The following is a 22,175-nucleotide window of genomic DNA, read 5'->3' as shown; positions in this document are numbered from 1 at the left end:
GTGAATGAGTTTTAGTGAGGATTAGTATCCGAATCACAGAGCTCCACACCTCACCTTCTCTAGGTGCATATAGTTTTTCACTATACACTGGTGTTATGTGCTGCCTGCACCTTTACAATGTCTAACTAAGCACCTCACTCCTATTAAATAGGAAGTGGCTGATGAGAAAGGTACACTTTTAGCCATTCTTTTATTTTCACTTTTCCTCCAGTCGCATTATTATTATTATTATTATTATTAGTCTATTTAGAATGTGGGAGTCAAGATAATTGGCTTACCACAGGTGTATCTTCCATTATTTTTTTTAAAGCACCATTCTATGTTTGTATCTATAGTCACTGACGCCTCCACTTATTCCAAAGTCTTCCTACATAATCATTAAGTGTGTGAAATTTCAGCAGTTATTTCCCAAGGCACACTAGAGTGGACTGCAATAGGCCTGACTAACTGGAAACGCTCTAAGTTGAAATTAAGTTACCTGAATAATGAAACTTCTTTATGGCATTTTCCAAAAGACTAAGTTTTAATGTTGTATGCCAAAACAATATCATGCAGATATGTCTAAAGTGGAGATGCACATGATAATGAGCCTGTCTTCCAAGAGAACTTTCACAAATATTTTCATATTTGTATTAATGAACAAAGATGTGAAAATGACACTACATCTTCAATTAAGAAGAAGAATAAAACCATCCCCAAATGATTTAATGTCTTATTTGCTCTCTGAGAAATACTATTCTAGGACTATAAACCACCCATTTTTCAACTTACTGTAATTTAGTGTTTCATACACTAAAATGGACACTAAAATCTGTCATTATTACTGACCAGGCTATGATCACACCTACTCAGTCATACCAGAGCTGTAGATTCTGACTCTGAGAGCTTAGTTATCTAATTTTGTTTTTTAGGCTCAAGAAGTAATAGTTGGTCTTGTGTTTGTTCATTTTTAGTAAAAAGAAAAATTAAATTCAGAAAATGAACACTCCCACACATTTGTGCTTTTGGCACATTAAGTATGTACTCTGTGAACTGTATCATTTAAATATTTTTACTTTAACACTGTAGATGTCATAACACAAACAAACAAAATTGAAGACTTCTTCCCAGTGAGTGTTACAACAAACCCCTCATTTCCTCTAGGCTTAATGAGGACAAGGAACTGATTGTGAACCCAATGTTTATCAAAATAAGCAAACCGGAGGAAGATAATAAATGAGGAGTGGCGAATCCTTAGCTAAGTAATGGGCTGCATATTTTAGGGAAAATCATTTGTTTGTTTGTTTGTTTGTTATTTTGTTGTTGTTGTTTTTTTCTTGAGATGGAGTTTCACACTTGTCACCCAGGCTGGAGAGCAATGGTGCAATCTCAGCTCACTGCAACCTCTGCCTCCTGGGTTCAAGCAATTTTCCTGCTTCAGCCTCCCAAGTAGCTGGGATTACAGGCATGCACCACCATGCCCAGCTAATTTTTGTATTATTAGTAGAGATGGGGTTTCACAACATTGGCCAGGCTGGTCTTGAACTCCTGACCTCAGGTGATCCACCTGCCTCTGCCTCCCAAAGTGCTGGGATTACAGGCGTGAGCCACCTCTCCCAGCCGGGAAAATAGTTTCAAACATATTTAAGGTAACAGTGATAACCTTCATCAATTTCAGAGTAAAGACTTCACAAAATTATGCAAAAAATAAGAAGAGAGCGTATTTTGTTTGTGTGTCTCCAAAAAATCCAGAGTATATGGTAAACTGTGCTTACATATGGTCTTATACTACATGGACTGTGTATATGGTATCCTAATTAGTTTCCACAGAAACACTAAAGCCATTGAAGGAACTCCCTCAATGTGAGAGTGATTAGAATTCTACTCTGCAAGAACAGTTTAGTTTATAATATTTATTCCTGGTAGCTAAATAGTTCCTTCCACAGAGGCAGTTTCTTCACTTTTACTTAATAAAATCAACTTATTACAAGCTGTGCTCCTTCTACTCTTTCTCAGCACATATTTATTTCACAATGATAAGTTTTCCTACTTTGTGAGTGCTAGTGTTTCTGGAGTAAGTCCATGACTCATTTTTTAATAAAAGAGTAACTTTTAATAATTAAATGACCAAACCCTATTAAATGCTTAAATATTGTGATACAGATTATTCTTACACAAGCAAATAATTATTATTGGCTTATTGACCATAATGGTGCCAAAAGTTGTATAGATGCAATGTTTTCCTAGCAGGCCTATAAATATTTGCTATTATCTTTGTTTCGGTAACTACTCCTAAATGAGCAAACTATGAACTTTTATACAGTAAGAATGGCTTAAAGCTGCCCCTAATAAATCTTCTTAGTCTTACGCTATATTTCCATACCATTGAAAGAAAAAGCTGATTTTGCACAGTTTTGAAATACACTGTTCTCCAAAGTATATGCTTCATCAGCAGTTTATTTTAACATCCACATCTCCCTCTCAAAGGGAATTGAAACTAATTATGTATTGTCCCAAATGCCTAGATACCACTGATACCATATGAATTTATATATTATTCAAAACGCTGATCTTTTTTTTACTTATTAATATGACTCTTAGGTAAACTGTATCTCTATTATAAGAGACTTTGCTTTATGCCAAGAACAAACTCTAGCTATAATAGTTAAGGAGACATTATTTCCAATATATCTACAAACACTTGATTGGAAGACTGCTTATTCCAGAAATTTTTAACTAAAAAACACAGCTTACTCCAATTCCGGAACAGAGGGCCAAAGGAAGATGAAAGAAGCAGGTGTTTGTAATTCTTCAGAAAAAAATAGGCAAAATAGTTTTCATCCTTGAAAACTTTACTCAAATATAACATAAACCTTGATTTCGATGTAATATATCAAGAATCCTAAGATAATCAAATAATTTCTTACGATTACATCTGAAAGATTTTGAAGTCCTTTCACTGTACCATTTAGCCAGACTACCTGTGCAAATTATAATCATTCTTTTGTAATATTATAAAACTTAGGTAAAAGTGTTACAGAGTAAAACAAAAAGTAAGAAACACATTCTGAACAATGATGACATCTCTTGAAAAAACAACTTCCAAAAAGAGCTAAGGGTTAAGCCAAGGAGCCAAAACACACACTATCCCAAACAGAGAGCCATACCTATCATTTCCTGTGGGCCATCAGTCATAACTGTAAGAAACCACTTTCTGAAACAAGGTCTTTAAGTATTCAAATAAGTGACTAATATTCAACTTATTTTACTAGCTTTGTTTTAGGGCAATATTTTCAATCAAAAACCGTAATACTCAATCTGTGCTGCACTTCAGAATTACCTGGGGGCTTACAAATGCCCAAGCCCTACCCCTAATGATTCTAAATTCATTGGTCTGGGGTGGGTTCTGCACATCAGTACATATTTTAAGCCAAGATAAAGAGTTGAGAACCATTATTTCACACAAAAGGATATGACTATAGAATCATAACGCCTTCCCCACCTCATATCATCAGTTTCAGTTATCAAGATTTTGTCTTGCTGCAGAAGGAAAATGCATATTTACCGCACATTAAAAATGGCATATGCTAAGATTCTCTACCTATCCGTTGGAATGAGACCAAGTTCTCCAGGAGGCAACAAGTAAATGATATTAAAGAATAAAAATGCCTTTTTTCTAAGATGTCAAATATATATATATATATGTGTATATATGTGTGTGTGTGTGTGTATATATATATATAATATTTATGTATTAAGCCCAAGAACTATTTTGAATTTAGCACAACAAAGATGAAGTTCTGAAGGAGTATAGTATACTGCAATTTTTCCAACTTTTCTCTTGCCAACACAAGGGCAGAATGCAGTCTTATTAATACTAGTGGTAAGAGAGCAGTAATTTTCAACTAGGAAAGTGGACTAGAATTGGGAGCTTGGAATAAGGTTATAACTTGGAAAAACTGTCTCCTCTTCTATGATTCTAACACTCTCTAGAGGACCATATACATTACAAAGTCCCTTCCCTGCCCTTATCTCTACCCTACTCTCCATTTGAGAATCACTCTAGGGTTAAGGGTGTATGCTGAAAAATCAAGATATTAGCTGCATGGCCCTAGGCCAGTTGCTTGACTTTTCTGAGCTCAGTCTTATAGATAAATAATAATGATACTCATCCCATATGCTTGAGCTGCTGATAGGCCAGGTTAGATCAATATATGAAAAACTTCATTAACTGTAAAAAGCTATGGTAATAACATTGTTAATATTACTAATAAAAACATCCTTTAATATGCATGAACTGTGGACTGAGAAAATTAGCTCCTTAAGAGAAGCAAAGATAGTCAATCCACATTTTCAACAAATTACCACAGCTTAACTAATTGAAAGCTGTCAGTCTCCTACAGAGACGCTAAATGTAGTCAAAAGGTAAAGACTTTCATTTATTCAACAATTAACATAAGTGTATTTGGGGGAAACTATGTGCATGGCCCTGGGCTGAGGGATGTGGGGTCTACAGAGCTGAATGAGACACCAATCTTACCCTTAAGGAACTTTCAGTCCAGTAATGGAGAAGAGGGTCATAAACACCTGTATTACAATTTTGAAATTAATGAGTCCTTTAGGAGAGATACAGATAAACACTCCCAGTCCCAGATGAGGCAGAAATCACATGAGCCTTGCTTGTTGGGTGGGAGACGTGGAGAGATGGGTAACATGAGTGAAGCCTGGGAAAAGGAAAATACTAGACAAGTGGACAGAGGTGCAAATAACATAGTTTGGCTATGGCGAAAGTTCGTGAAAGGAAGTAGTAGAGAAAAAAATCAATTTATTTTAATTTTTAAAATCAATCATCCAAATTTGCTTAATGAAAGTTTATTGTGGTCCTGGAATTATGCTGATTGCTTGGGGTACAACTTAGAGCCAGCAGACATTAGACATGTGAATTGCACAAATAAATTACGAATTGTGGCAACAGCTAAAAAGGAAAGGGTGTTGTGAGAAATAGGAAAAGCCATTGTAGATGGGGGTCTGGGAAGGCCTTTCTGAAGGGACAAGCCTGAAGGAAGATCTGGTATGCAAAAGACCGACCAGAGGCAGAAAGGAACCCAGTGGCATCTGAGAGACTGAAAGGGAGTCAACATGAACTATAGAGGCAGAAAGTGGTGAGGGGAGTGGCAGGATAGGGAGGGAGTTTCAAGCAGAAAACATGTCCTGTCAAATGCTACAGATAGAATAAGGACTGAGAAGAGCCCACTGCACTAAATGAGAAACACGACCTATCAGTCTCAAAACACTACTGCAGTAGTATTTACTAATTCTTCCAGGACATAGACCAAGACGGCTTAAGGTATCAGGCATGTAGACCAGAACTGGATTTGACTACCAGGAGCTGTGCTTAAATATAAACTACAATGACCCAGTAATGAGAGGACTAGAATATAATCTGAATCCTTACAGAACAGTAAGTGTTATAAAATCAAAAGGCAATAATGAACCCAAAATGGAAACCAACTAAAAACTGAGAAGCAGAGACATTTCAACTGAGATTAGAGAACACATATTTATTCTATAATTAATCCTTCCATTACATAACACTCTTCCTCTATGCCCCACAGGCTGGGAACCTGAAGTGAGAAGACCGACCGATGTGTGGTCTGTTACCATAGTTTCAGCATAAGCATGGCAGAAATGCCATAAGATTATGGAATTTAGGGAGATCATGAAAGATCATTTGCAGATTCCAGTTGACCATGAAAACAGTCAGGTGAAGTCAAGAAGGGGATAAGATACTACAAAGGAAAAGAACGTAATTAGCAGATTAGGCACAATTATCATTAAGGAAAAGGACAGGGAGAAATGAGAATGTGAATTTCTGGTTTCAAAACCTTAGAATGGAGCAGATCTCCATAATAAAAAAGTCCAAGATATATCAATATGTTGTGCAGGGTGGAATGAGTGAAACAGGTACGGCTGTTAGACTTAAAGAATCAATGTGATTTCAAAGAAATGAAAAGAAGCTCTACATCAGTCTGAGACTGGGAAATCCTGACCTAGAAGGGCAAATAAGACACTAAAATCAGCTCCCTCTGTCTATGCGTTCCAAATCAGTGGATTCAGTCAATCACAAATCAAAAATATCCAGCAGGGGGAGAAAGGTTGTTGTAACTTCTGGACCATGTGCAAACTTTTTTTCTTTAATTATTCCCTAGACAATATAGTATAACAACTATTTACTGAGCATTTACATTGTATTAGGTATTATAAGTAATGTAGAGACAATTTAAAGTATATTAGAAGATACGCATAGGTTATATGCAAATACCATGCCATTTTATATAAGGCATCTGAGCATCTGAATATTAGGGTATGCTCAGGGGCCCTGGAACCAAACCTTCATGGATACTGAAGGGACAACTGTAGTAGAGATCACATAGCTAGAAAGTGGAGCAGAAGGCATAAAGAGTCACAGCCATATCACACTCAACACTGTTTCACACAATGACTGATTGACTAATTTCAGGTACTGCTATTTGATTTTCTGTGACACCTGGGAATTAATACAATATCAACATCCCTTCACACCAACTATCCAGGACCAGATTGGTAACCAGCTTCAAATTTAATGTTGAAATAATCAGAAGTTCTTGTAGCCTGAAATTGTTCCATCTACTTTGAATTAGTCCAAACACATGTAGCCTTTATGGCAAAAATCAATATTATTCCAATCCTCTTTTTAAAAAAGATTTTTATGATATATACCTTTTTTTGTTTCATTGGGGTAAAATATTTGAAATTTAATAAATTTAAAAGACAACCTTTTATTTAGAAATCAAAAAACAAGTTACATGTATTTGAATTAAAAATGCTGAATGACTTGTTCTTGTTATTTAAAAGATGTAAAGCTAGACTAAAAATCAACTATCACAAATTGGCTAAAATACTGAAAACTTAAATATGTAGGAATATGGGTTTAATCTTCCACGTTCTGTAGTAAATATTTTTACACAAAACCATTTGGTAAGATTAAAAATCTACTGAATATGGGAGAAACGTAATAATAAGAACCCAACTCACAAAGAATAAGAAGAAAATGGTAATTATTAATAATCACACCATTCGTTGGGTGTGGTGTTGTTGCCACTGCTGCCTACATTATCAGTCTCCTTTGTAATTATGACAGCGCCTTTGCAATGCTGAAGGAATATCGTGAAGATAACCTTCAAAGACAGGCCTACACATAAATGATACATTAATATCTTTTTCATAAAGACAGGGAATGATGGGCAGCATCCGAAGTATGATCTTATTATGATCACACTGGCATGAATCAATTATTCATGACAATTTGAGATGGTGGGAATCTTTTTTTCCTTAAATTTTCTAATCGGAATTCTCACAAGTTCTCATGAACCATGGAAAATATACTTAATTAAAGAATGTTCCAAAGCAGAACAAATTTCTCCACCCACTCTCTTCTATGGTTCACTTTAATGTAATTTTCACCCTCTAAGACAGCATCTGTGTGTTTTAGAAGAGATTTCCCTTGACTTTTGTGTATCTTGCTGCAGAACTCAGGGACCTGGAAAAAATCCAGCTTTTGGTGGAAAACTGTGGAGCATGGATTTGTCACCAACTCCTTAAAGGCTAGTTGAAAAAAAAAAAAAAAAGGAGCAAATCAGGTACTGATTCTCAGCTTGCTAGAGAGGGATTTCCACCAGCCCCTCTCATTCTGACAGACCCCTACACGCTGTACTGAGCCTTGGATAAAACTGGAAGCTCAGGTCTTCCTGCTTTCTGCTGGCTGTGGCCAGCTAAGAGCTGAGAACCACTGCCTTCCGGAGCTTGCTCATGGCGATTGTTTCACATAGCTATACAAGATTCTCATGTTTGTGAGTAGAATAGCAACTGATTTGCCCAAGCCCAGAAAAACTCCTTCTTTCCTGAATTCTTGGAATTTACTGATAAAACAATTATAAAAATAGGTATAGAATATTACTTTATGTTTACCAGAAATGGAGTACCACTCCTTCAATGCTTGCAGCCAGGCCCAGCATCATGGGTGCGAAACTACGCAGTTGCGGCAAGCCCAGTACTTAGAAGGACCCCCGTGCCTGGCTTAATGTTTTGCTGTTGTTCTCTTGAAATTCATAATAATGTTTTAACAAGAGACCCTGCATTCTCATTCTGCACTGCTCTCCATTTTCTGAATCATGTAGCTGGTTCTATCTCCTACAGAACCTGAAGGAAGCTGAATGTCCTGGTCTATCTATAACCTGAAGTATCTTCTACAGGTGACTAAGCTCTAATGCTACTTTAAAGAGGTGGTACCCCACCCTGATATTTTGCCATATCACGTGATAATTTTCTTTTTAAAATATTTTTGTTTTAATTTAATAAAATAATTCACTTCATGGGGAAAAAAAACACAGAAAAGAGAATACAGAATATTAAGTGGGAGTCCTCTTCACCCATATGCTTTCACTCAACTTCATATAACTCCCTAAAGGTAACTATTGTGAGGAAATGGATCTATATCTTGCATTAAGAAAAAAATAAACACACATGTATAATTTGATATTAATCTTTCCTTCATATACATATGTATCTATATATATACAGACACGGACATATGTCTTTTTTTAAATCATCATTTTGTATATCTACTAGACTAAATGGAGAAGACTCTTTGGAATCTTACAATAATGAAGACTGGTTCCAAAAATCTGTATTTTTTTTTTCCATTCATTTCAGGGACCTCACCTTAGAGAATATCAAACTACTATTCCATTCATCCCCAACAGGTGACTGACCTTAGGCCAAAGCAGCAAAGAACCAGAGATGACCAGACCAACTGGCTATTCTTCCTAAACCATTTGTCTTTCTTTTCTTTTTCTTTTTTAGACAGGGTCTCCCTCTGTCACCCATGCTGGAATGCAGTGATGCAATCACAGTTCGCTGCAGTCCCAACCTCCTAGGCTCAAGCTATCTTCCCACCTCAGCCTCCCAAGTAACCAGGACTACAGGCAGGCACCACCATGCCTGGCTAATGATTTTTTTGTGTTTGTTTTGTTTTATGGAGTCAGGGTTTCACTATATTGCCCTGGCTTGTCTCAAACTCCTGAAATCAAGCAATCCTCATGCCTTGGCTTCCTGAAGTGCTGGGATTACAGGTGTGAGCCACTGCGCCTGGCCCCTCCTGACCCTTTAAGTTTCAATGAGGCATCTGAAATTCCAGAAACATTGATAAAAACCCAGCTTTACCTATTATTGGATATATTTGATTAAAACAAACCTCTAGATCTCCTCTTCCCCAGCTGTTATATATGGCAATTTTTATGCAGCCTTTTCTGATTATAGCACTTTTAGTTTAGGAGAAACTATTTCAGTCACCCATCTTCCTTATATGTGATATGATATATATATGACTTCCAAGGTATAGTCATACCTTGAGCCTTTACCTCCCCTGAGACTATTCCAACTCAGAAATCTTAAATTCATATTTCTCATTCTCATATTGCATCTTCTCTTCCCATATTTTCCATTCATTTACTATATCTATACCTGTTTTATTTCTGAAACAACAGGAAACTTATGGACTATTAACCCCTCTGATGTTTTTACTTATTTATGATGCCCTTCTTGTCTTTATTTCCTTCCCTACCCATTTTATAGCCATAGCTCATTCACTTCACACCCTCTTTGGACAATATCCACAAATCATTTGCTCCACCGTCATTTCATCACAACTATCACTTGTCCAAACTAAAACCTTGGGCTTCATTCTCAGCACCCGTCATTCCTTTAATCCTATATGTCTTACTGGCTACATCCCATAGAAAGCTGAATCCATCTCCTCCTTGTAATCCTACCTGTCATTACCCCAGTCCAAGACACCTTCCTTTCTCAGAGGCATTACATAACAGTCTTCCAGTTGATCTCTTAATGCCTTCAGTCCTTCCCATTCCTATTTATTTTCTCACTATTTCCAGAGTCATCATCCTAAAATATAGCCGAACTAAAACACAATGTTGATTAGGTCACTACTCCCTTCAATACTTTCTATCTTCCCTTAGTCTTTAACAGATTCTTTCTCATCTCTCACCACGCCTCATCTAACATTTACATCCCAGATTACACAAAACTTCCCCAGCTCCCCTCAAAATGGCCATGTCCTCTCTTACCTCTAGAACTGTAGGTGTGCTGTGCTTTGGGCTTGGAACACCCCAGCTTCAGTCCCTCCCACGAACGGCTTCAGTTGGTGGACTCCCTTTAGGTATCACAGACAACACTTCCACTGGAAAGCTCTCTCTGGCCCCCTCCCCACATTAGGGTTTGTGTTATCCCATGAGAACATACTACAGCCTGCACTTCCCCACTGGAGCACTCATAATACACATTATCATATCACAATAAATTGTCTCTCCCACAAGACTGTAAACTTTGAATGCAGAACCCACACCCGTCACTGTTATCTCCAACATAACTCAGTTGGTAAACTGTAAGCATTCAGTCTTCATGTAATCAATTTTTAATTTTGTTTTTAAAATTACTCTTTAATTCCTAATTCACAAATTTCAATATAACAACATGATCTGCAAAAACATAATTTATGTGTAAGTTCACAGAGTGTTCAGATCCAGGAAGTTTGAGGTTTGAGAACTAAAATTATCTAGACCACAGCATTTGTGGTCTTGATCATTAAATGTTATTTATTTCTTCAGTGGTTAGCATTTTTGGGATGATCTCTAAGCCAGTTCCCAAGCCTCAGCTCCTTCTTGAGGCTCAGAAACACTCTCCAATAGGAGAGGAATAAATCTACCTCCTCACTGAGCCCTTGTCCACCACTTACACTTTAATGCCATCTCATTTCCCCCAATAATGACCCAAATAATTTAGGAATAACAGGAAGAGATTAAAAACCTTTAACAAAAGAAGTAGGATATAGATTACAAATCAAATGTCATAGAATATAATAAAAGTGAAAGGTAAAGTAATAAATTAGAATAACGATATTAATGATAATAATAAGACAATAATAACAACATACATTGTGCTTTATGGTATAAAAAGCACTTTAAAAATATTCTTATCCAATCTTCACGAAAACAAATCTGATCACTTAAGCACAATGGAAAGTATCTAGAAAAACACAAAAAGAAGCTTTGTTTGGGGGAAACACAGAGAAGTATACATAGAAACATCTACTTCCATAAATTGTAAAGCAGTCTCTTTTTTTCTTACACTCTGCAAATTCATTTGTATATAACTTGTCATTTCACAACTCATTAAAATCCATGAGCAAATTCCAATTTACAAATCCAGAGAACTAGAGGTAAATATGAGAAGGAATTTATTACCAATCACAATCTTTAAATAGTAATGGATTTCATTATATATACCTTTATACTGATGAACAATATCTATATATGCAGTAGGATTACACACATCTGTTAGAAAGGCAGAGAATAATATGAGAAAGAAGGAGAAAAGAGGAAAAAAAGAAAAGAGGAAGAAAAGGAGGACAAAAGAATGGGAGGGAGAGAAGGAAGGATGGAAGGAAAGTCCATCCAAGCTGGAGGGAGGGATGCAAAAGGCAGGGAGGGAAGTAAGGTCGTCTCGAATTTTTTTTCTTACGGGTAGGCAAGAAAAATAAGGAACATCGGATGCAAAAAAGGCCATAAATAAAGTGTCATTCCTATTCACCTCCTCAGAAAATGAATGTTATACAGAGCACTACCATAAGAACTTCACTGAAAACTCTTCAAAGTAGCCTTATCAGTAAACAATAGTCAAATTTAGAACTTGATTGCTTTAATATCATAAAAGTCATCTATACATACTTCAAACTTGACATGAATAAACCATGTGCAGACTGGGAGTAAGAAGGGAGTTAGAAAGAATAAATGGAATACTGTAGTGATTTAGAACCTTCATCTCAGGACCTTAACGTCTGAAATAATAGAGGCAAGGTAGGTAAAGCATCTCTTCCCTCCCCCTTATTAATTCAATACACTTAAGTCATCATGCATTTATTAAGCATAAACCATGCAGCAATCAATGTGCTGGTTATTGTTGTAGACAATATCAAAGGTCTCAGAAAGACATGACCTTTTGGATCCAGCCTGTCTGGACATGTAACTCAATGCAGCCATGATGAACTTAAAAAACAAAACAAAACAAACCTTAGAACTAATAGCTGGGCTCAAGGATAATAACAATGAAAACCAATAAATTGAGTGTGTGCTTACTCATTTGGCTTTGTGCTAAGGAAGCATACAATATGCATTTTCTTGTATAATCATCAAAGTGACAATGAGGCTGTGCTAAGGAAGCATACAATATGCATTTTCTTGTATAATCATCAAAATGACAATGAGGCATAAAATGTTAGCACCTCCCTTTTAAAAATGAGAAGTTAGAGCTCAGAGAGGTAGGTAACTGGCCCAGCATTAGCAGTAATGATGCAGCACGGTCTGACTTCTGGAAGTCAGTTTCCATTGACCTCTTAGCCCCAGAACATTAAATGCTCCAAACAAAAATCGGCTCAAAATGAAATGGTTCTCCCCAGCTTCTGGGCAGAAGCCAGATGAGGATGAAATAATGGAGCCTGAGAAGAAGTGTGTCAGGTAACTTGACCTCCATTCTAGAATACAGCCTAATGGCTGCCATTGACCAATGAGATAAATACAGGAGCCCATCAAAAATGATTTAGGATTATCCACCCAGTCTTGAACCCAAACGATTGGTTTGATTTTGGAATAACTGACCATAAAGATCCTCCTCTAAAACAATAATCAAAGCATGTGTACTACAGCCACATAACGTCCAACATATTGAATAAAAAGAGAATTTTTCTGAGAGCCAAATGGAGGAGGAAAAGACATTGAGCAAGGCAAAAGTCAGAATTATTTGCTTCCAATATGTGCTCCCCAAAATGAATGAGCACGAAATATTAGGGAAAAAACTCCTAGATGACCCAAGAAACATAATATGATAGCTATATCTTCCAGTCTTAACTAGGTCATAGTTATCTAGGGGCTGGTTGATGGCCTTTTCCATATAAAGTGAATTCTAAAGAAATCCAAATTAACACTTACTGAAATGTGCCGTCAAATGAGAGCTGTGAAATAAACTTAATACAAACCTCTTAATGCTCTTTCCTTACCAACAAAGTAAAAATGTTCTAAGTATATAAATAGCACACCTGAGTATCTGCTTTTCTTTCAGTATTTTACATAAAGGAGGCATTCCCTAAAGTGATGAAATGGTATGCATTAAGGGGTGACCCGCATTAAGTTGGCAAAGGCTAGGAAAAGAAATAATAGAGCTCCGAATAACAGAGCCTGTTGATGTTGAGAGGAATCGCAGATGATGCCAAGAGAAAGGTTTCAAGTAGCAAGATGAGTGAAAAGGCATGATACGGCAGCTCCATAAGGGTGAGCAAGTGTGAGCCAGAGAAGAGCTTGCATTCTACTGCCAATTAAGTGCTTACTATTATGAGAGCTAAAAACTCTTCAAAATGAATAAATGGGTTAAATAGAATGGGGATTACCATTTAAGTAGAGCATTTTAACTTTGCTTCAGATCATGGGAATTCTATAAAATCACAAAGGAGAGAATTAGCTGAACAAAATAGTTTAATTTAATTGGAAATTTATTTCAGAAGAGAAGCTAAGGAAAATTTCTGGAGTTAAGTAATGACATTTAGAATTAGCAAACGTTTATGTAAAAGCAATGTCCAACGATAAAGTTAAGTAATAAGAATTTTCAGAAAGACCTAGAAAAACCTGAGATAGAGACCTCAGGCACTTTATAAAGAGGAACAAAGAAAAATGTAAGCTCTCTATAGGAAATAATTAGAATAGTAGAATTTGACCTAAATTAAAGGAAAATATTACACATGCCTGAGTGTAAGCACAGTAACACACACACACACACACACACACTCTTCTTCCTACCTTAGAAATCCCCCCAAAGACTGAGATCAAAATGTTGCTTCTGTTGCTTCTGTTCCTTTTCTTGTCTAATTAAAACATGAAATGTTGCCTATTGCCTGTTATCAGTTTATGCATATTACGGGTTAAATAGAAAAATTAATATTAATTGATGGTGTCGCTTCACTGTAACATTTATTTTACTAAGTCAGAGGAATAGTAACAATTAAAACAAGGCATAGCTTCAATTATATACGATACCATATATGCTAATCTGACGGGAAAAGCCAAAGGCTTAGTTGGTGCTCTTATAAATTCCAAAATTTAAGCCACCTTCCAGAAATTAAATTATACACCAAAATATGTTCTAAGAGTATAAAAGCCTTTTGAAATGTAAAAAGGATAAAAAGTCATAAAATAAAAAAAGAGAATTTCCAATTATAAACTTTTTTCATAAAACCTCCATTGTTTTTAATTCTTTACTAATTTGATTTAGAAATTTTTAAACAAATGTAAGTGGTTGGAACTGTCTTTTTAAATTTAAATTTCATAGGAAAGAGAACCAAAATGTGCGTTCTCTGACCAGATTGTGTGTGGCCTATTTATTCCAAATGTTTGATTCCATATGAGTTTCTTCTTTTTATTTATTACTTCCAGAATGTATTCTCTGTAATATGTTAGCAATTCAAGGGCAACCAATTTGAAATCCGCACCCTGAAAAACCATAATACCCCAGGTCTTCCACCTGCAATGTTTTCTACGTGGACCAGGGAAAGCAGACTAAGTACAAACTTCTGTGTAGAGCATGAACCAAGTATGAGTTCAAGCAGGTAGTCTGCTAAGGTCAGGGTTAAAGTTCATAGAATAATTTGGAAATTATTCTCAGCGTGAATATCCCTTATGAGGCCTGAGAATACACCCTTTAATTAGAATACAATTTCCAAAGCAGCCACTCCCTGACTTTCCAGAGCTCAGTTATTCTCAGTAAAGAAAAGTAAAAACAGCCTCATTACACTGACAGCTAACAGTCCCCTATAAATTATGCCTTGAGTGTCCGGCAAAGAAGGCAGCAGCCATCCGGCACAACGGAGACACGAGCTGCCAAGCCCTCACTAACCACTTTCAAGAATAAAGAAAAAGAAGTCACATTCGACCGCGTCTGTCTCCTTCACTTCTTGCGTATGCAGCTGAGCTGCCCCATGGAAGCTTGGAAAAAGAGTGGGTTGTGCATTTGAAAATGTTCCCACACCCCAGCCAGCCTCATTTTTCTGATGATCCCTCTATTCAGCCAAACTCGCGCTACAGTGGGAACACTAACATCAATTCCGTGAGAGCCAGCTGTCCGCTTCTTCCACGGTGCTCAGAGAGCCACACAGGACTCCTGGAATGGGAGCCAGCCTGGGCCTGACTCAACACAGATGTTCCCCTCCTCCCACGAAGCTCTGAGCCAGAGTCTCCTTTTCCAGGGCCTATTGTTATTACAAAAGAGTTTCTGGGCCCCCCAAATGTGCGAGATGCTTAAGCAAGAGGAAAATACACATCTTCCTAACTTCAGAGTTAAGACAGACAGACATTAAATTACACAGAGATGGCCAATGACTCTGTGGGGAAGGCCAAAGAAGGAAAGTCAGGCAGCTCTGAGAGTTTAATATCAAAGGAGTTGGAATAGCAGAAGCTACCACAATACAAAACTTTCAAATGCTATCCAGAATTGAGTCAGTTTTAAAGATGATATAAAATGTTCCACTTCTGCAAATCCAGATATCAAATTTTTTCTGTTGATCCAACAAAGTAGACTTTGTCTAGAAAAGTGTGACTGGGAAAATAACAAAAATGGAGTTTTTGAAATTTATAATCAAAATTCAGAGTCAGATTTCACTCACAAATATTTGGAAATGCTTGCCAGCTTATGTTTCAGGCAGGAGTGGCATTGCTATCTTTGGCCAGTATCTTTTGTATATCCATTCAACTGTCAGTTTCCCCAGCAGCCCTTTCAGAGGGGGGTGTAAATTTCTGTATCTCTTCATTCCTTCAGTGAATATTAGTAAGAAACTAGACAGTGGTTTCCTAATGTTCCAAAGTCCCATGGCACAGGGTACATCATTATCTCAATAAAGAAACTCGTGCAATTTACAATATATTAGATTGGTATCCACTTAACCAATGAAACCTTAGAGTAAATCATTTTAATTCATTCTTTTTAATGGTATGGATTCTATGACTAATATGAGCGTCACCAAATAATATAAACAAATTTAACACATTAGCATGACTCTGCATATTCTTATTTAATAGTGTTTGTCTTTTTTGTTGCTGTTGTTCTAAGAAATCTTATTCACATTTTCCTATTGTGGGCCCTAGGAAAAGAGATTAAGGAAATAAACCAATTAAATGAAGCACACACTTAAAATTGTTACTACCGAAAAAAAAGTGAGAAAACCATTTTGCTTCCCAACAGATAGAGGTAAAATTGTCTCTAGAACTTCTAGTGCTCACTAACTCTGGTTGCTAGGAAGTCAGAGATAACATAGGCCAGTTATTCCACAAAATCATGTGTTTCACAATAGCAGAGTCAATATTAGATAAATGCTAATCAATATATGTTTTTGAGATAAATATTTACTTGAAATAATGTTTATATGATTCTTTGGATAAAGCTATATAAATCTTCCTCCTCACTAATTTCTGAGTCTCATTTCCTTCCTTCCTACTCCCTTCTTCAAGACCAAAGTGTATAAAAACCAAAATGGTCCTAAAATTAACCTAAAACACTCATTTTTAGAGCTTTTGTTTGAAACCTGGAAATTTCCTTCAATAGTGTTTTTATTGTTGTTGTTTATTTTCTCGTAAGTTGGACCCTCTTCCTTTTTTTTCTAATTTATTTTGTTTAGTTTTCAGTTAGAGACAGGTAGTGGCATTCTAGAGAGGAAAGAAATGTTCTAAGTTTCAAAGTAAGTGTAATGTGGAAGACTGTAAAGGATCTATAGTATGAAGTTACTTAAACTAAAGAAATAAGTTTTTAAACATAAAATAAACATTTGATCCCAGAAGTAAATTCTCCTCTATCCACTCTGAAAAACTGAGAAGGAAACATGGTATTTTGGTTACTCTAAAGGGGAATATCAAAAGATTTACTCCCTATGCTCTTCCAGGTGTGGCTTAGCAGCAATCTTTACACCTATGTGTTTGCTATGTCGAATAATTCATTGTATGGCAAATTCATCTTGAACACACCTAGGGGAACTTAGTGACCAGAACGTAAACTCCAGGAGCTCGAGAGCAGAACCCTACATGGACTCAGCATTCTGATAAGCACCCAAAAGACAAGGTATTGCAGGGCATTCAAAGAATAACATGAAAATAGACCGAAGCTTTTGTATGCAATTTTAGGAAGAAGCATATCACAAAAAATTTTTTCAACAAACAGTGATAACATATTAATCATAAAAAAAATTTGGAGTCAGTTAGCTAGAAGAACAGAGACCATAGTAGCATTAATCTTTTAGCTCCATCTTTCTCTTTTTAGTTTCTCCATCCACATATACATAGAGTTGTTTGACTTCCACTTAGTTGTTACTCAAAAAGGAACTGAATTTTGACTAAATCTCTCTGAGAAGAGTTCAATATTTACGCGTCAATTCTTCATTTCTGAAGAAAGGCAACACTGACAGCATTATGTATATCCTAGCTTTAGCTCTGTAATTTAAAATACAAACGAAATCACTTTTGGATAAACGCTGTTGATTTACAGATTTGTAGCAGAATTATCTGGGGCAATTAACGAAGAATATATTACCATAGTCATATCCCAAAGTCACTCAAAGTTTTTTCTAAAAATACTTACTTCTAATGAGTTCACCATCTGAAGGATTTCCCCAAATGGACTGGTCTTGCATCTCTCCATGTGTGAAGTGGCTATTGGTAGCTTGAGTTATATCTTTCTCAGTATTGTCTTTATCACATTTTCCTGAATTAAAAAAGATACATTTAATATAATTGATTTTATACATTTTTCTCTCCTTTTTTAGTATATACATTTTTCTAAATGCTTCCAAGTCTGCCATAATTTAAGGAAATAGAACAGGTATACCTCTGTTGCCTGCTGCCTATTTTATTGGCTCAGTAACAGGTATTTACTGAGCACCCACTATCAGCCTGGCATTAAAGAACCAGAGATGTTCATGGTAAAAATAATCTGTTAAGTTTACAGTAAACAAGTAATTTTAACACAGCAAGTGATGTGCCATGATAGAGAAATGTGAAAAGGTTACAGGAAGCATGAAAGTGAGTGAGTCCATGCATGTAGGGGGTTGAGCAGCAGGGAAAGGGGTGAAAGAGAAGAAGCTCTGATGAGTGGTAGAGACGAAAGTCAGCCTGCAGCTGAATGAGGAGTGACTGAGTAGTGAGGAGGTATAGAAAGCAAGTACAGCATTCTCTCTCTAGAACGTGAAGAAAAAGTCAAGGACTGTGTAATGCATCCTCTGAGAAGGGGGTATTTAGGACGAGAGATTCGCAAGTGGGTTTATGGGTTCTCAGGGAGAAAGCCAACATGTAAGGAAACGTAAAGTCTTTGGGGCACATAAGTCAAGCCAAAAGCAAACTGGCAACAGGGTATAATGCATGCTATGAGAGGTCCAGAGCACTAAAAAGGTTCAAAGGAAGAAAAAATACTCATCAGGATTCAGAGATCAAGAAAAGCACTGAAGAAAATGGTACATGTTGGATGGTCTTCAAAAGATTAGTTGGATTTCCAAAAGTCCAGATGGGAGAAAGGTGGAAGAACAGCACGGGCAAACTCCAAAAGCAGACGTTTGGGCAAAGGTTCCAACTCTCTGGACTGAAGTACTATGAGTGGCAAATTAGGACAGAAGACTGCGAAAGTTTGATTAGAGACATTGTATGGATATTAGAATGCTAAGGTGAGAAATCTGGGTGAAATTCAAAAGCAAGAAAAATAAGTCAAACTAGCCACTGAAGCTTTATGAAATGCCTTATCAGAACCACGCCTTAGGAAGATTAATAAACTTGTGCACACTTGTGATTCTCAGTTCTGGCTTCACTTTAATTCATTTGGTGAGCTTTTTTTTTTTGTAAGTATTTTTAGAACTAAAAAACAAACAAACAAACAAAAAACATATTTCTGGATACCAGAATCAAAGATTCTATTTCAACTGAGGGAGAAGGGGTTGAACTCAGATGATTCCAATGGAGTATGGATACATCTAAGAGGGAGAATACAGTAAGGGAAACTAAAAGAGAGACCTAGCAAAGCCCATATTGAAGTTGATAAGAGTTTAATTAACTGGATAACAAGATGGAATAGGGAGTAAATGTGAGAAACTAACTAGAGGTTTGTAAAGATTATCAAGGAAGATGGGGTTGGATATGACCAAGTTCTCAGTTTGGATTTGACTGGGAAAGCCTAAAAATCAGGAGACCAATTTATTCTTTCAATAATATATATTTTTGCATAGTAGATGTTTAGGCATTGTGCTAGGTGATGAGGATACAATGAATTATGAAATGCTGCCCAGGCCTTCTTGGAGTTTACAGTCTAGTGGATGAATTAAGTATTGGACATTTGAATTTGCAAGTCAGAAAAAAGGTTATAGCTAGAAATAGTCATCTTTCTAAACTTGATATCCAAAGCCATTCAAATTAATGAGCTCACTAAAAGAGTGAATATATTAAGAAATATCAAGAAGAGTACCAAGTACCAAGAAGAGTCTGTACAATTAGGAAGGAGTTAGAGAAGTAAGAAAAACTGCATGATGTCAAGCCATGGAAGCAAAGAAAGGAAAGAGATTCAAACAGAAGTTGTTAGTCAACCGTGTTAACATTTCCAGTGGAAGGAAAAAATTTCTGCACATGCAAAAATTTTTCATGTACCATGGGGATTTCACAACAATTAAAAAGTTCTGCCATGAAACAAATTTCAACACATAAAAATAGAGAGACACCCACTTGGGACCGAGTCCAGAGGCTAAGGTCTCTGAACCAAATGGGGTCTTAACTTCCAAGGATTTTTAAAAACAAAACCATATTCAAATAGCAGTAAAATATAAATTGAAAATATGCTAAACCAATATGTACTAGATTTATGTAACATTTACTCAGCATTATCATAGAGAAATGTAATCTTCATGAGATATGTTAGTTTCAATTAAAATCTTTACTTTTTTAAACAACTCCAGAAATCTTTCTACTGCTACAGTCAACTCAAGGTCATTCTGAGATTATCAATAAAAGAGATTTTTCATGGAAACTCACTAGTAGACAAGAACTAGCTCATCAGCAGAGTCCTACATACTTGCTGCGATTGTTATGTAGCTGACTGCCGCCAGGTGTCATGCTAGTAGGCTTGATTCAATTAGTAACTTTAATTGAAGCTGAATGAAATTAATTATATAATTTTGAGCTGTTCAAATTTAATTCCATTAAAATTAATTCGTGAAACCAAGGCATTATGAAGCATTGCTGACTAAAAGAAAATAGGTATGAATAAAGCCTCTAGACACACTTGACTCATATTTGAATCATGTCCAATATTCGAGTGCTAAACACAGACCCTCTCAACTCTCCATTGAATAAATGAAAATGCCATGTGGACCATATACACATAGATGCACAACTATATAACCCACTCTAGGCAAAAAATAAAGTTCTTCCTGCTCTAAATTGTTATTAATGGACAATTTATCACATTTTTAAGAAAGTTTCCTTATCTGCAAAATTCTAGAATTAGGTGATTCCCAGTGTCCATCTCAGGTCAACAAAGAAAAAAACTATCATTCTCTGTATGATTATAGTCAATGAATAGTAAATAATATGCGATTACTATTAATTCACTATCCTCAGTCTATTCAACTTTGCTTCTCTTGAAAACTAAATGTCTTGGCTCAAAAGCTGGTCTCAGGGTTTTGCTGTGATCCGCAGCACCCAGCCGAAAGCAAGATTCAGAAAAGGTTCCCAATAAAAAAATTTAAATTGACTTTTGCCAATTCTCCACTTGTATAAACAAAACTTCTGTGATCACTTGACTGTTCTGTGACTTTCTAATATATGCATGTTATTTTATTAATATAGTCTTACTATTTACTCATTTCAATGAGCTACCCATATGGCAGTCTCATAAATGGTGGGCAGTTACATATAACACTGAAGAAATGCTCTGAAGAGGGAGCAGGATTTATTGATAGATAATTGTAAGATGGGGATCATGATATCCAAACATGAAACCAACCTTACTAAAGCTTTCAATTGGTTGAGTCAGCCACTACTCATTACAATAACAAAATGGAAGTTTCTAGTAATCAATTTCTATAATCAGAGTAGGTTTTTGTGTTATTTCTGAAATGAGAAACAAAGAACTCAGCCCTGGTTTAATAAATTTCACTCTGGATAATGGAGGTTTGTAGTTGCAACTCAATTAGTAGGTAGACCTGAAAGACAACCCATAGGCAATCAGTTGATTTCAGTCACATATGAAATCAGTCTGTACCTTTCTATAAGAATTCTATTTACATGTCCAACAGGCATACATCCCCCGCAACCCAAAGTAGCAATTTTCTCTTAAAAGGGGGCCTTCATTATCTCAACAATGCTGTCTTTCTAAGCCAATGGTCCTCTACTTTGGCTCAGGGTTAGAACCGCTGTGCAGCTCTTGAAACATAAAGATGCACAGGCCCAACCTAAGAGATTTCAACTCAAGTGTGTATGGGGCTGGGGCAGTGATGTCATCATGATATATGGCCAGACTTGAGGGGCACTATTCTAAGTGAACTCTTATCTTGTACTACACAACTATTTATATTTTTAAAAAACTTAGGTATATCAAATATTGAGATACAGACTTTGCTACTCATCCCCTTGTCACAGTATTCCAAGTACTAGAAAATAGATTTGTATCTAATCATCTAATTAATATAGAGGTATTTATTTCTGTCTCCATGTAAGGATAACTATTAAGAATACAAAATATGGCTGGGCATGGTGGCTCACGCCTGTAATCCCAGCACTTTGGAAGGCCGAGGTGGGTGGATCACCTGAGGTCAGGAGTTCAAGACCAGCCTGACCAACATGGTAAAACCCCATCTCTACTAAATACAAAAAATTAGCTGGGCATGGTGGCACATTCCTGCAATCTCAGCCACTTGGGAGGCTGAGGCAGGAGAATTGCTTGAATCCGGGAAGACAGAGGTTGCAGTGAGCCAAGATCACGCCACTGCACTCCAGCCTGGGCAACAAGAGCGAAACCCCATT

At 36.5% G+C, this 22,175-nt stretch overlaps 1 protein-coding gene across 3 annotated transcripts in view; it reads right to left on the bottom strand.

Annotated features, from left to right (window-relative positions):
- The window catches only part of MDFIC (MyoD family inhibitor domain containing), a 203,454-nt gene that overhangs the window by 165,601 nt on the left and 15,678 nt on the right, over positions 1 to 22,175 (bottom strand). For all 3 annotated transcript variants that reach the window (XM_063708736.1, XM_063708735.1, XM_055392507.2), the window contains exon 3: positions 17,758 to 17,880. In XM_063708736.1, the coding sequence (XP_063564806.1) occupies positions 17,758 to 17,880 (123 nt within the window). The remainder of the gene's footprint in view (positions 1 to 17,757; positions 17,881 to 22,175) is intronic.

Source organism: Gorilla gorilla, chromosome 6 (genome assembly GCF_029281585.2).
Source record: "Gorilla gorilla gorilla isolate KB3781 chromosome 6, NHGRI_mGorGor1-v2.1_pri, whole genome shotgun sequence".
Classification (NCBI taxonomy): Eukaryota; Metazoa; Chordata; class Mammalia; order Primates; family Hominidae; genus Gorilla; species Gorilla gorilla.
Note: the sequence above shows the minus strand (reverse complement) of the source record. Positions and strands in the feature narration are given on the sequence as shown.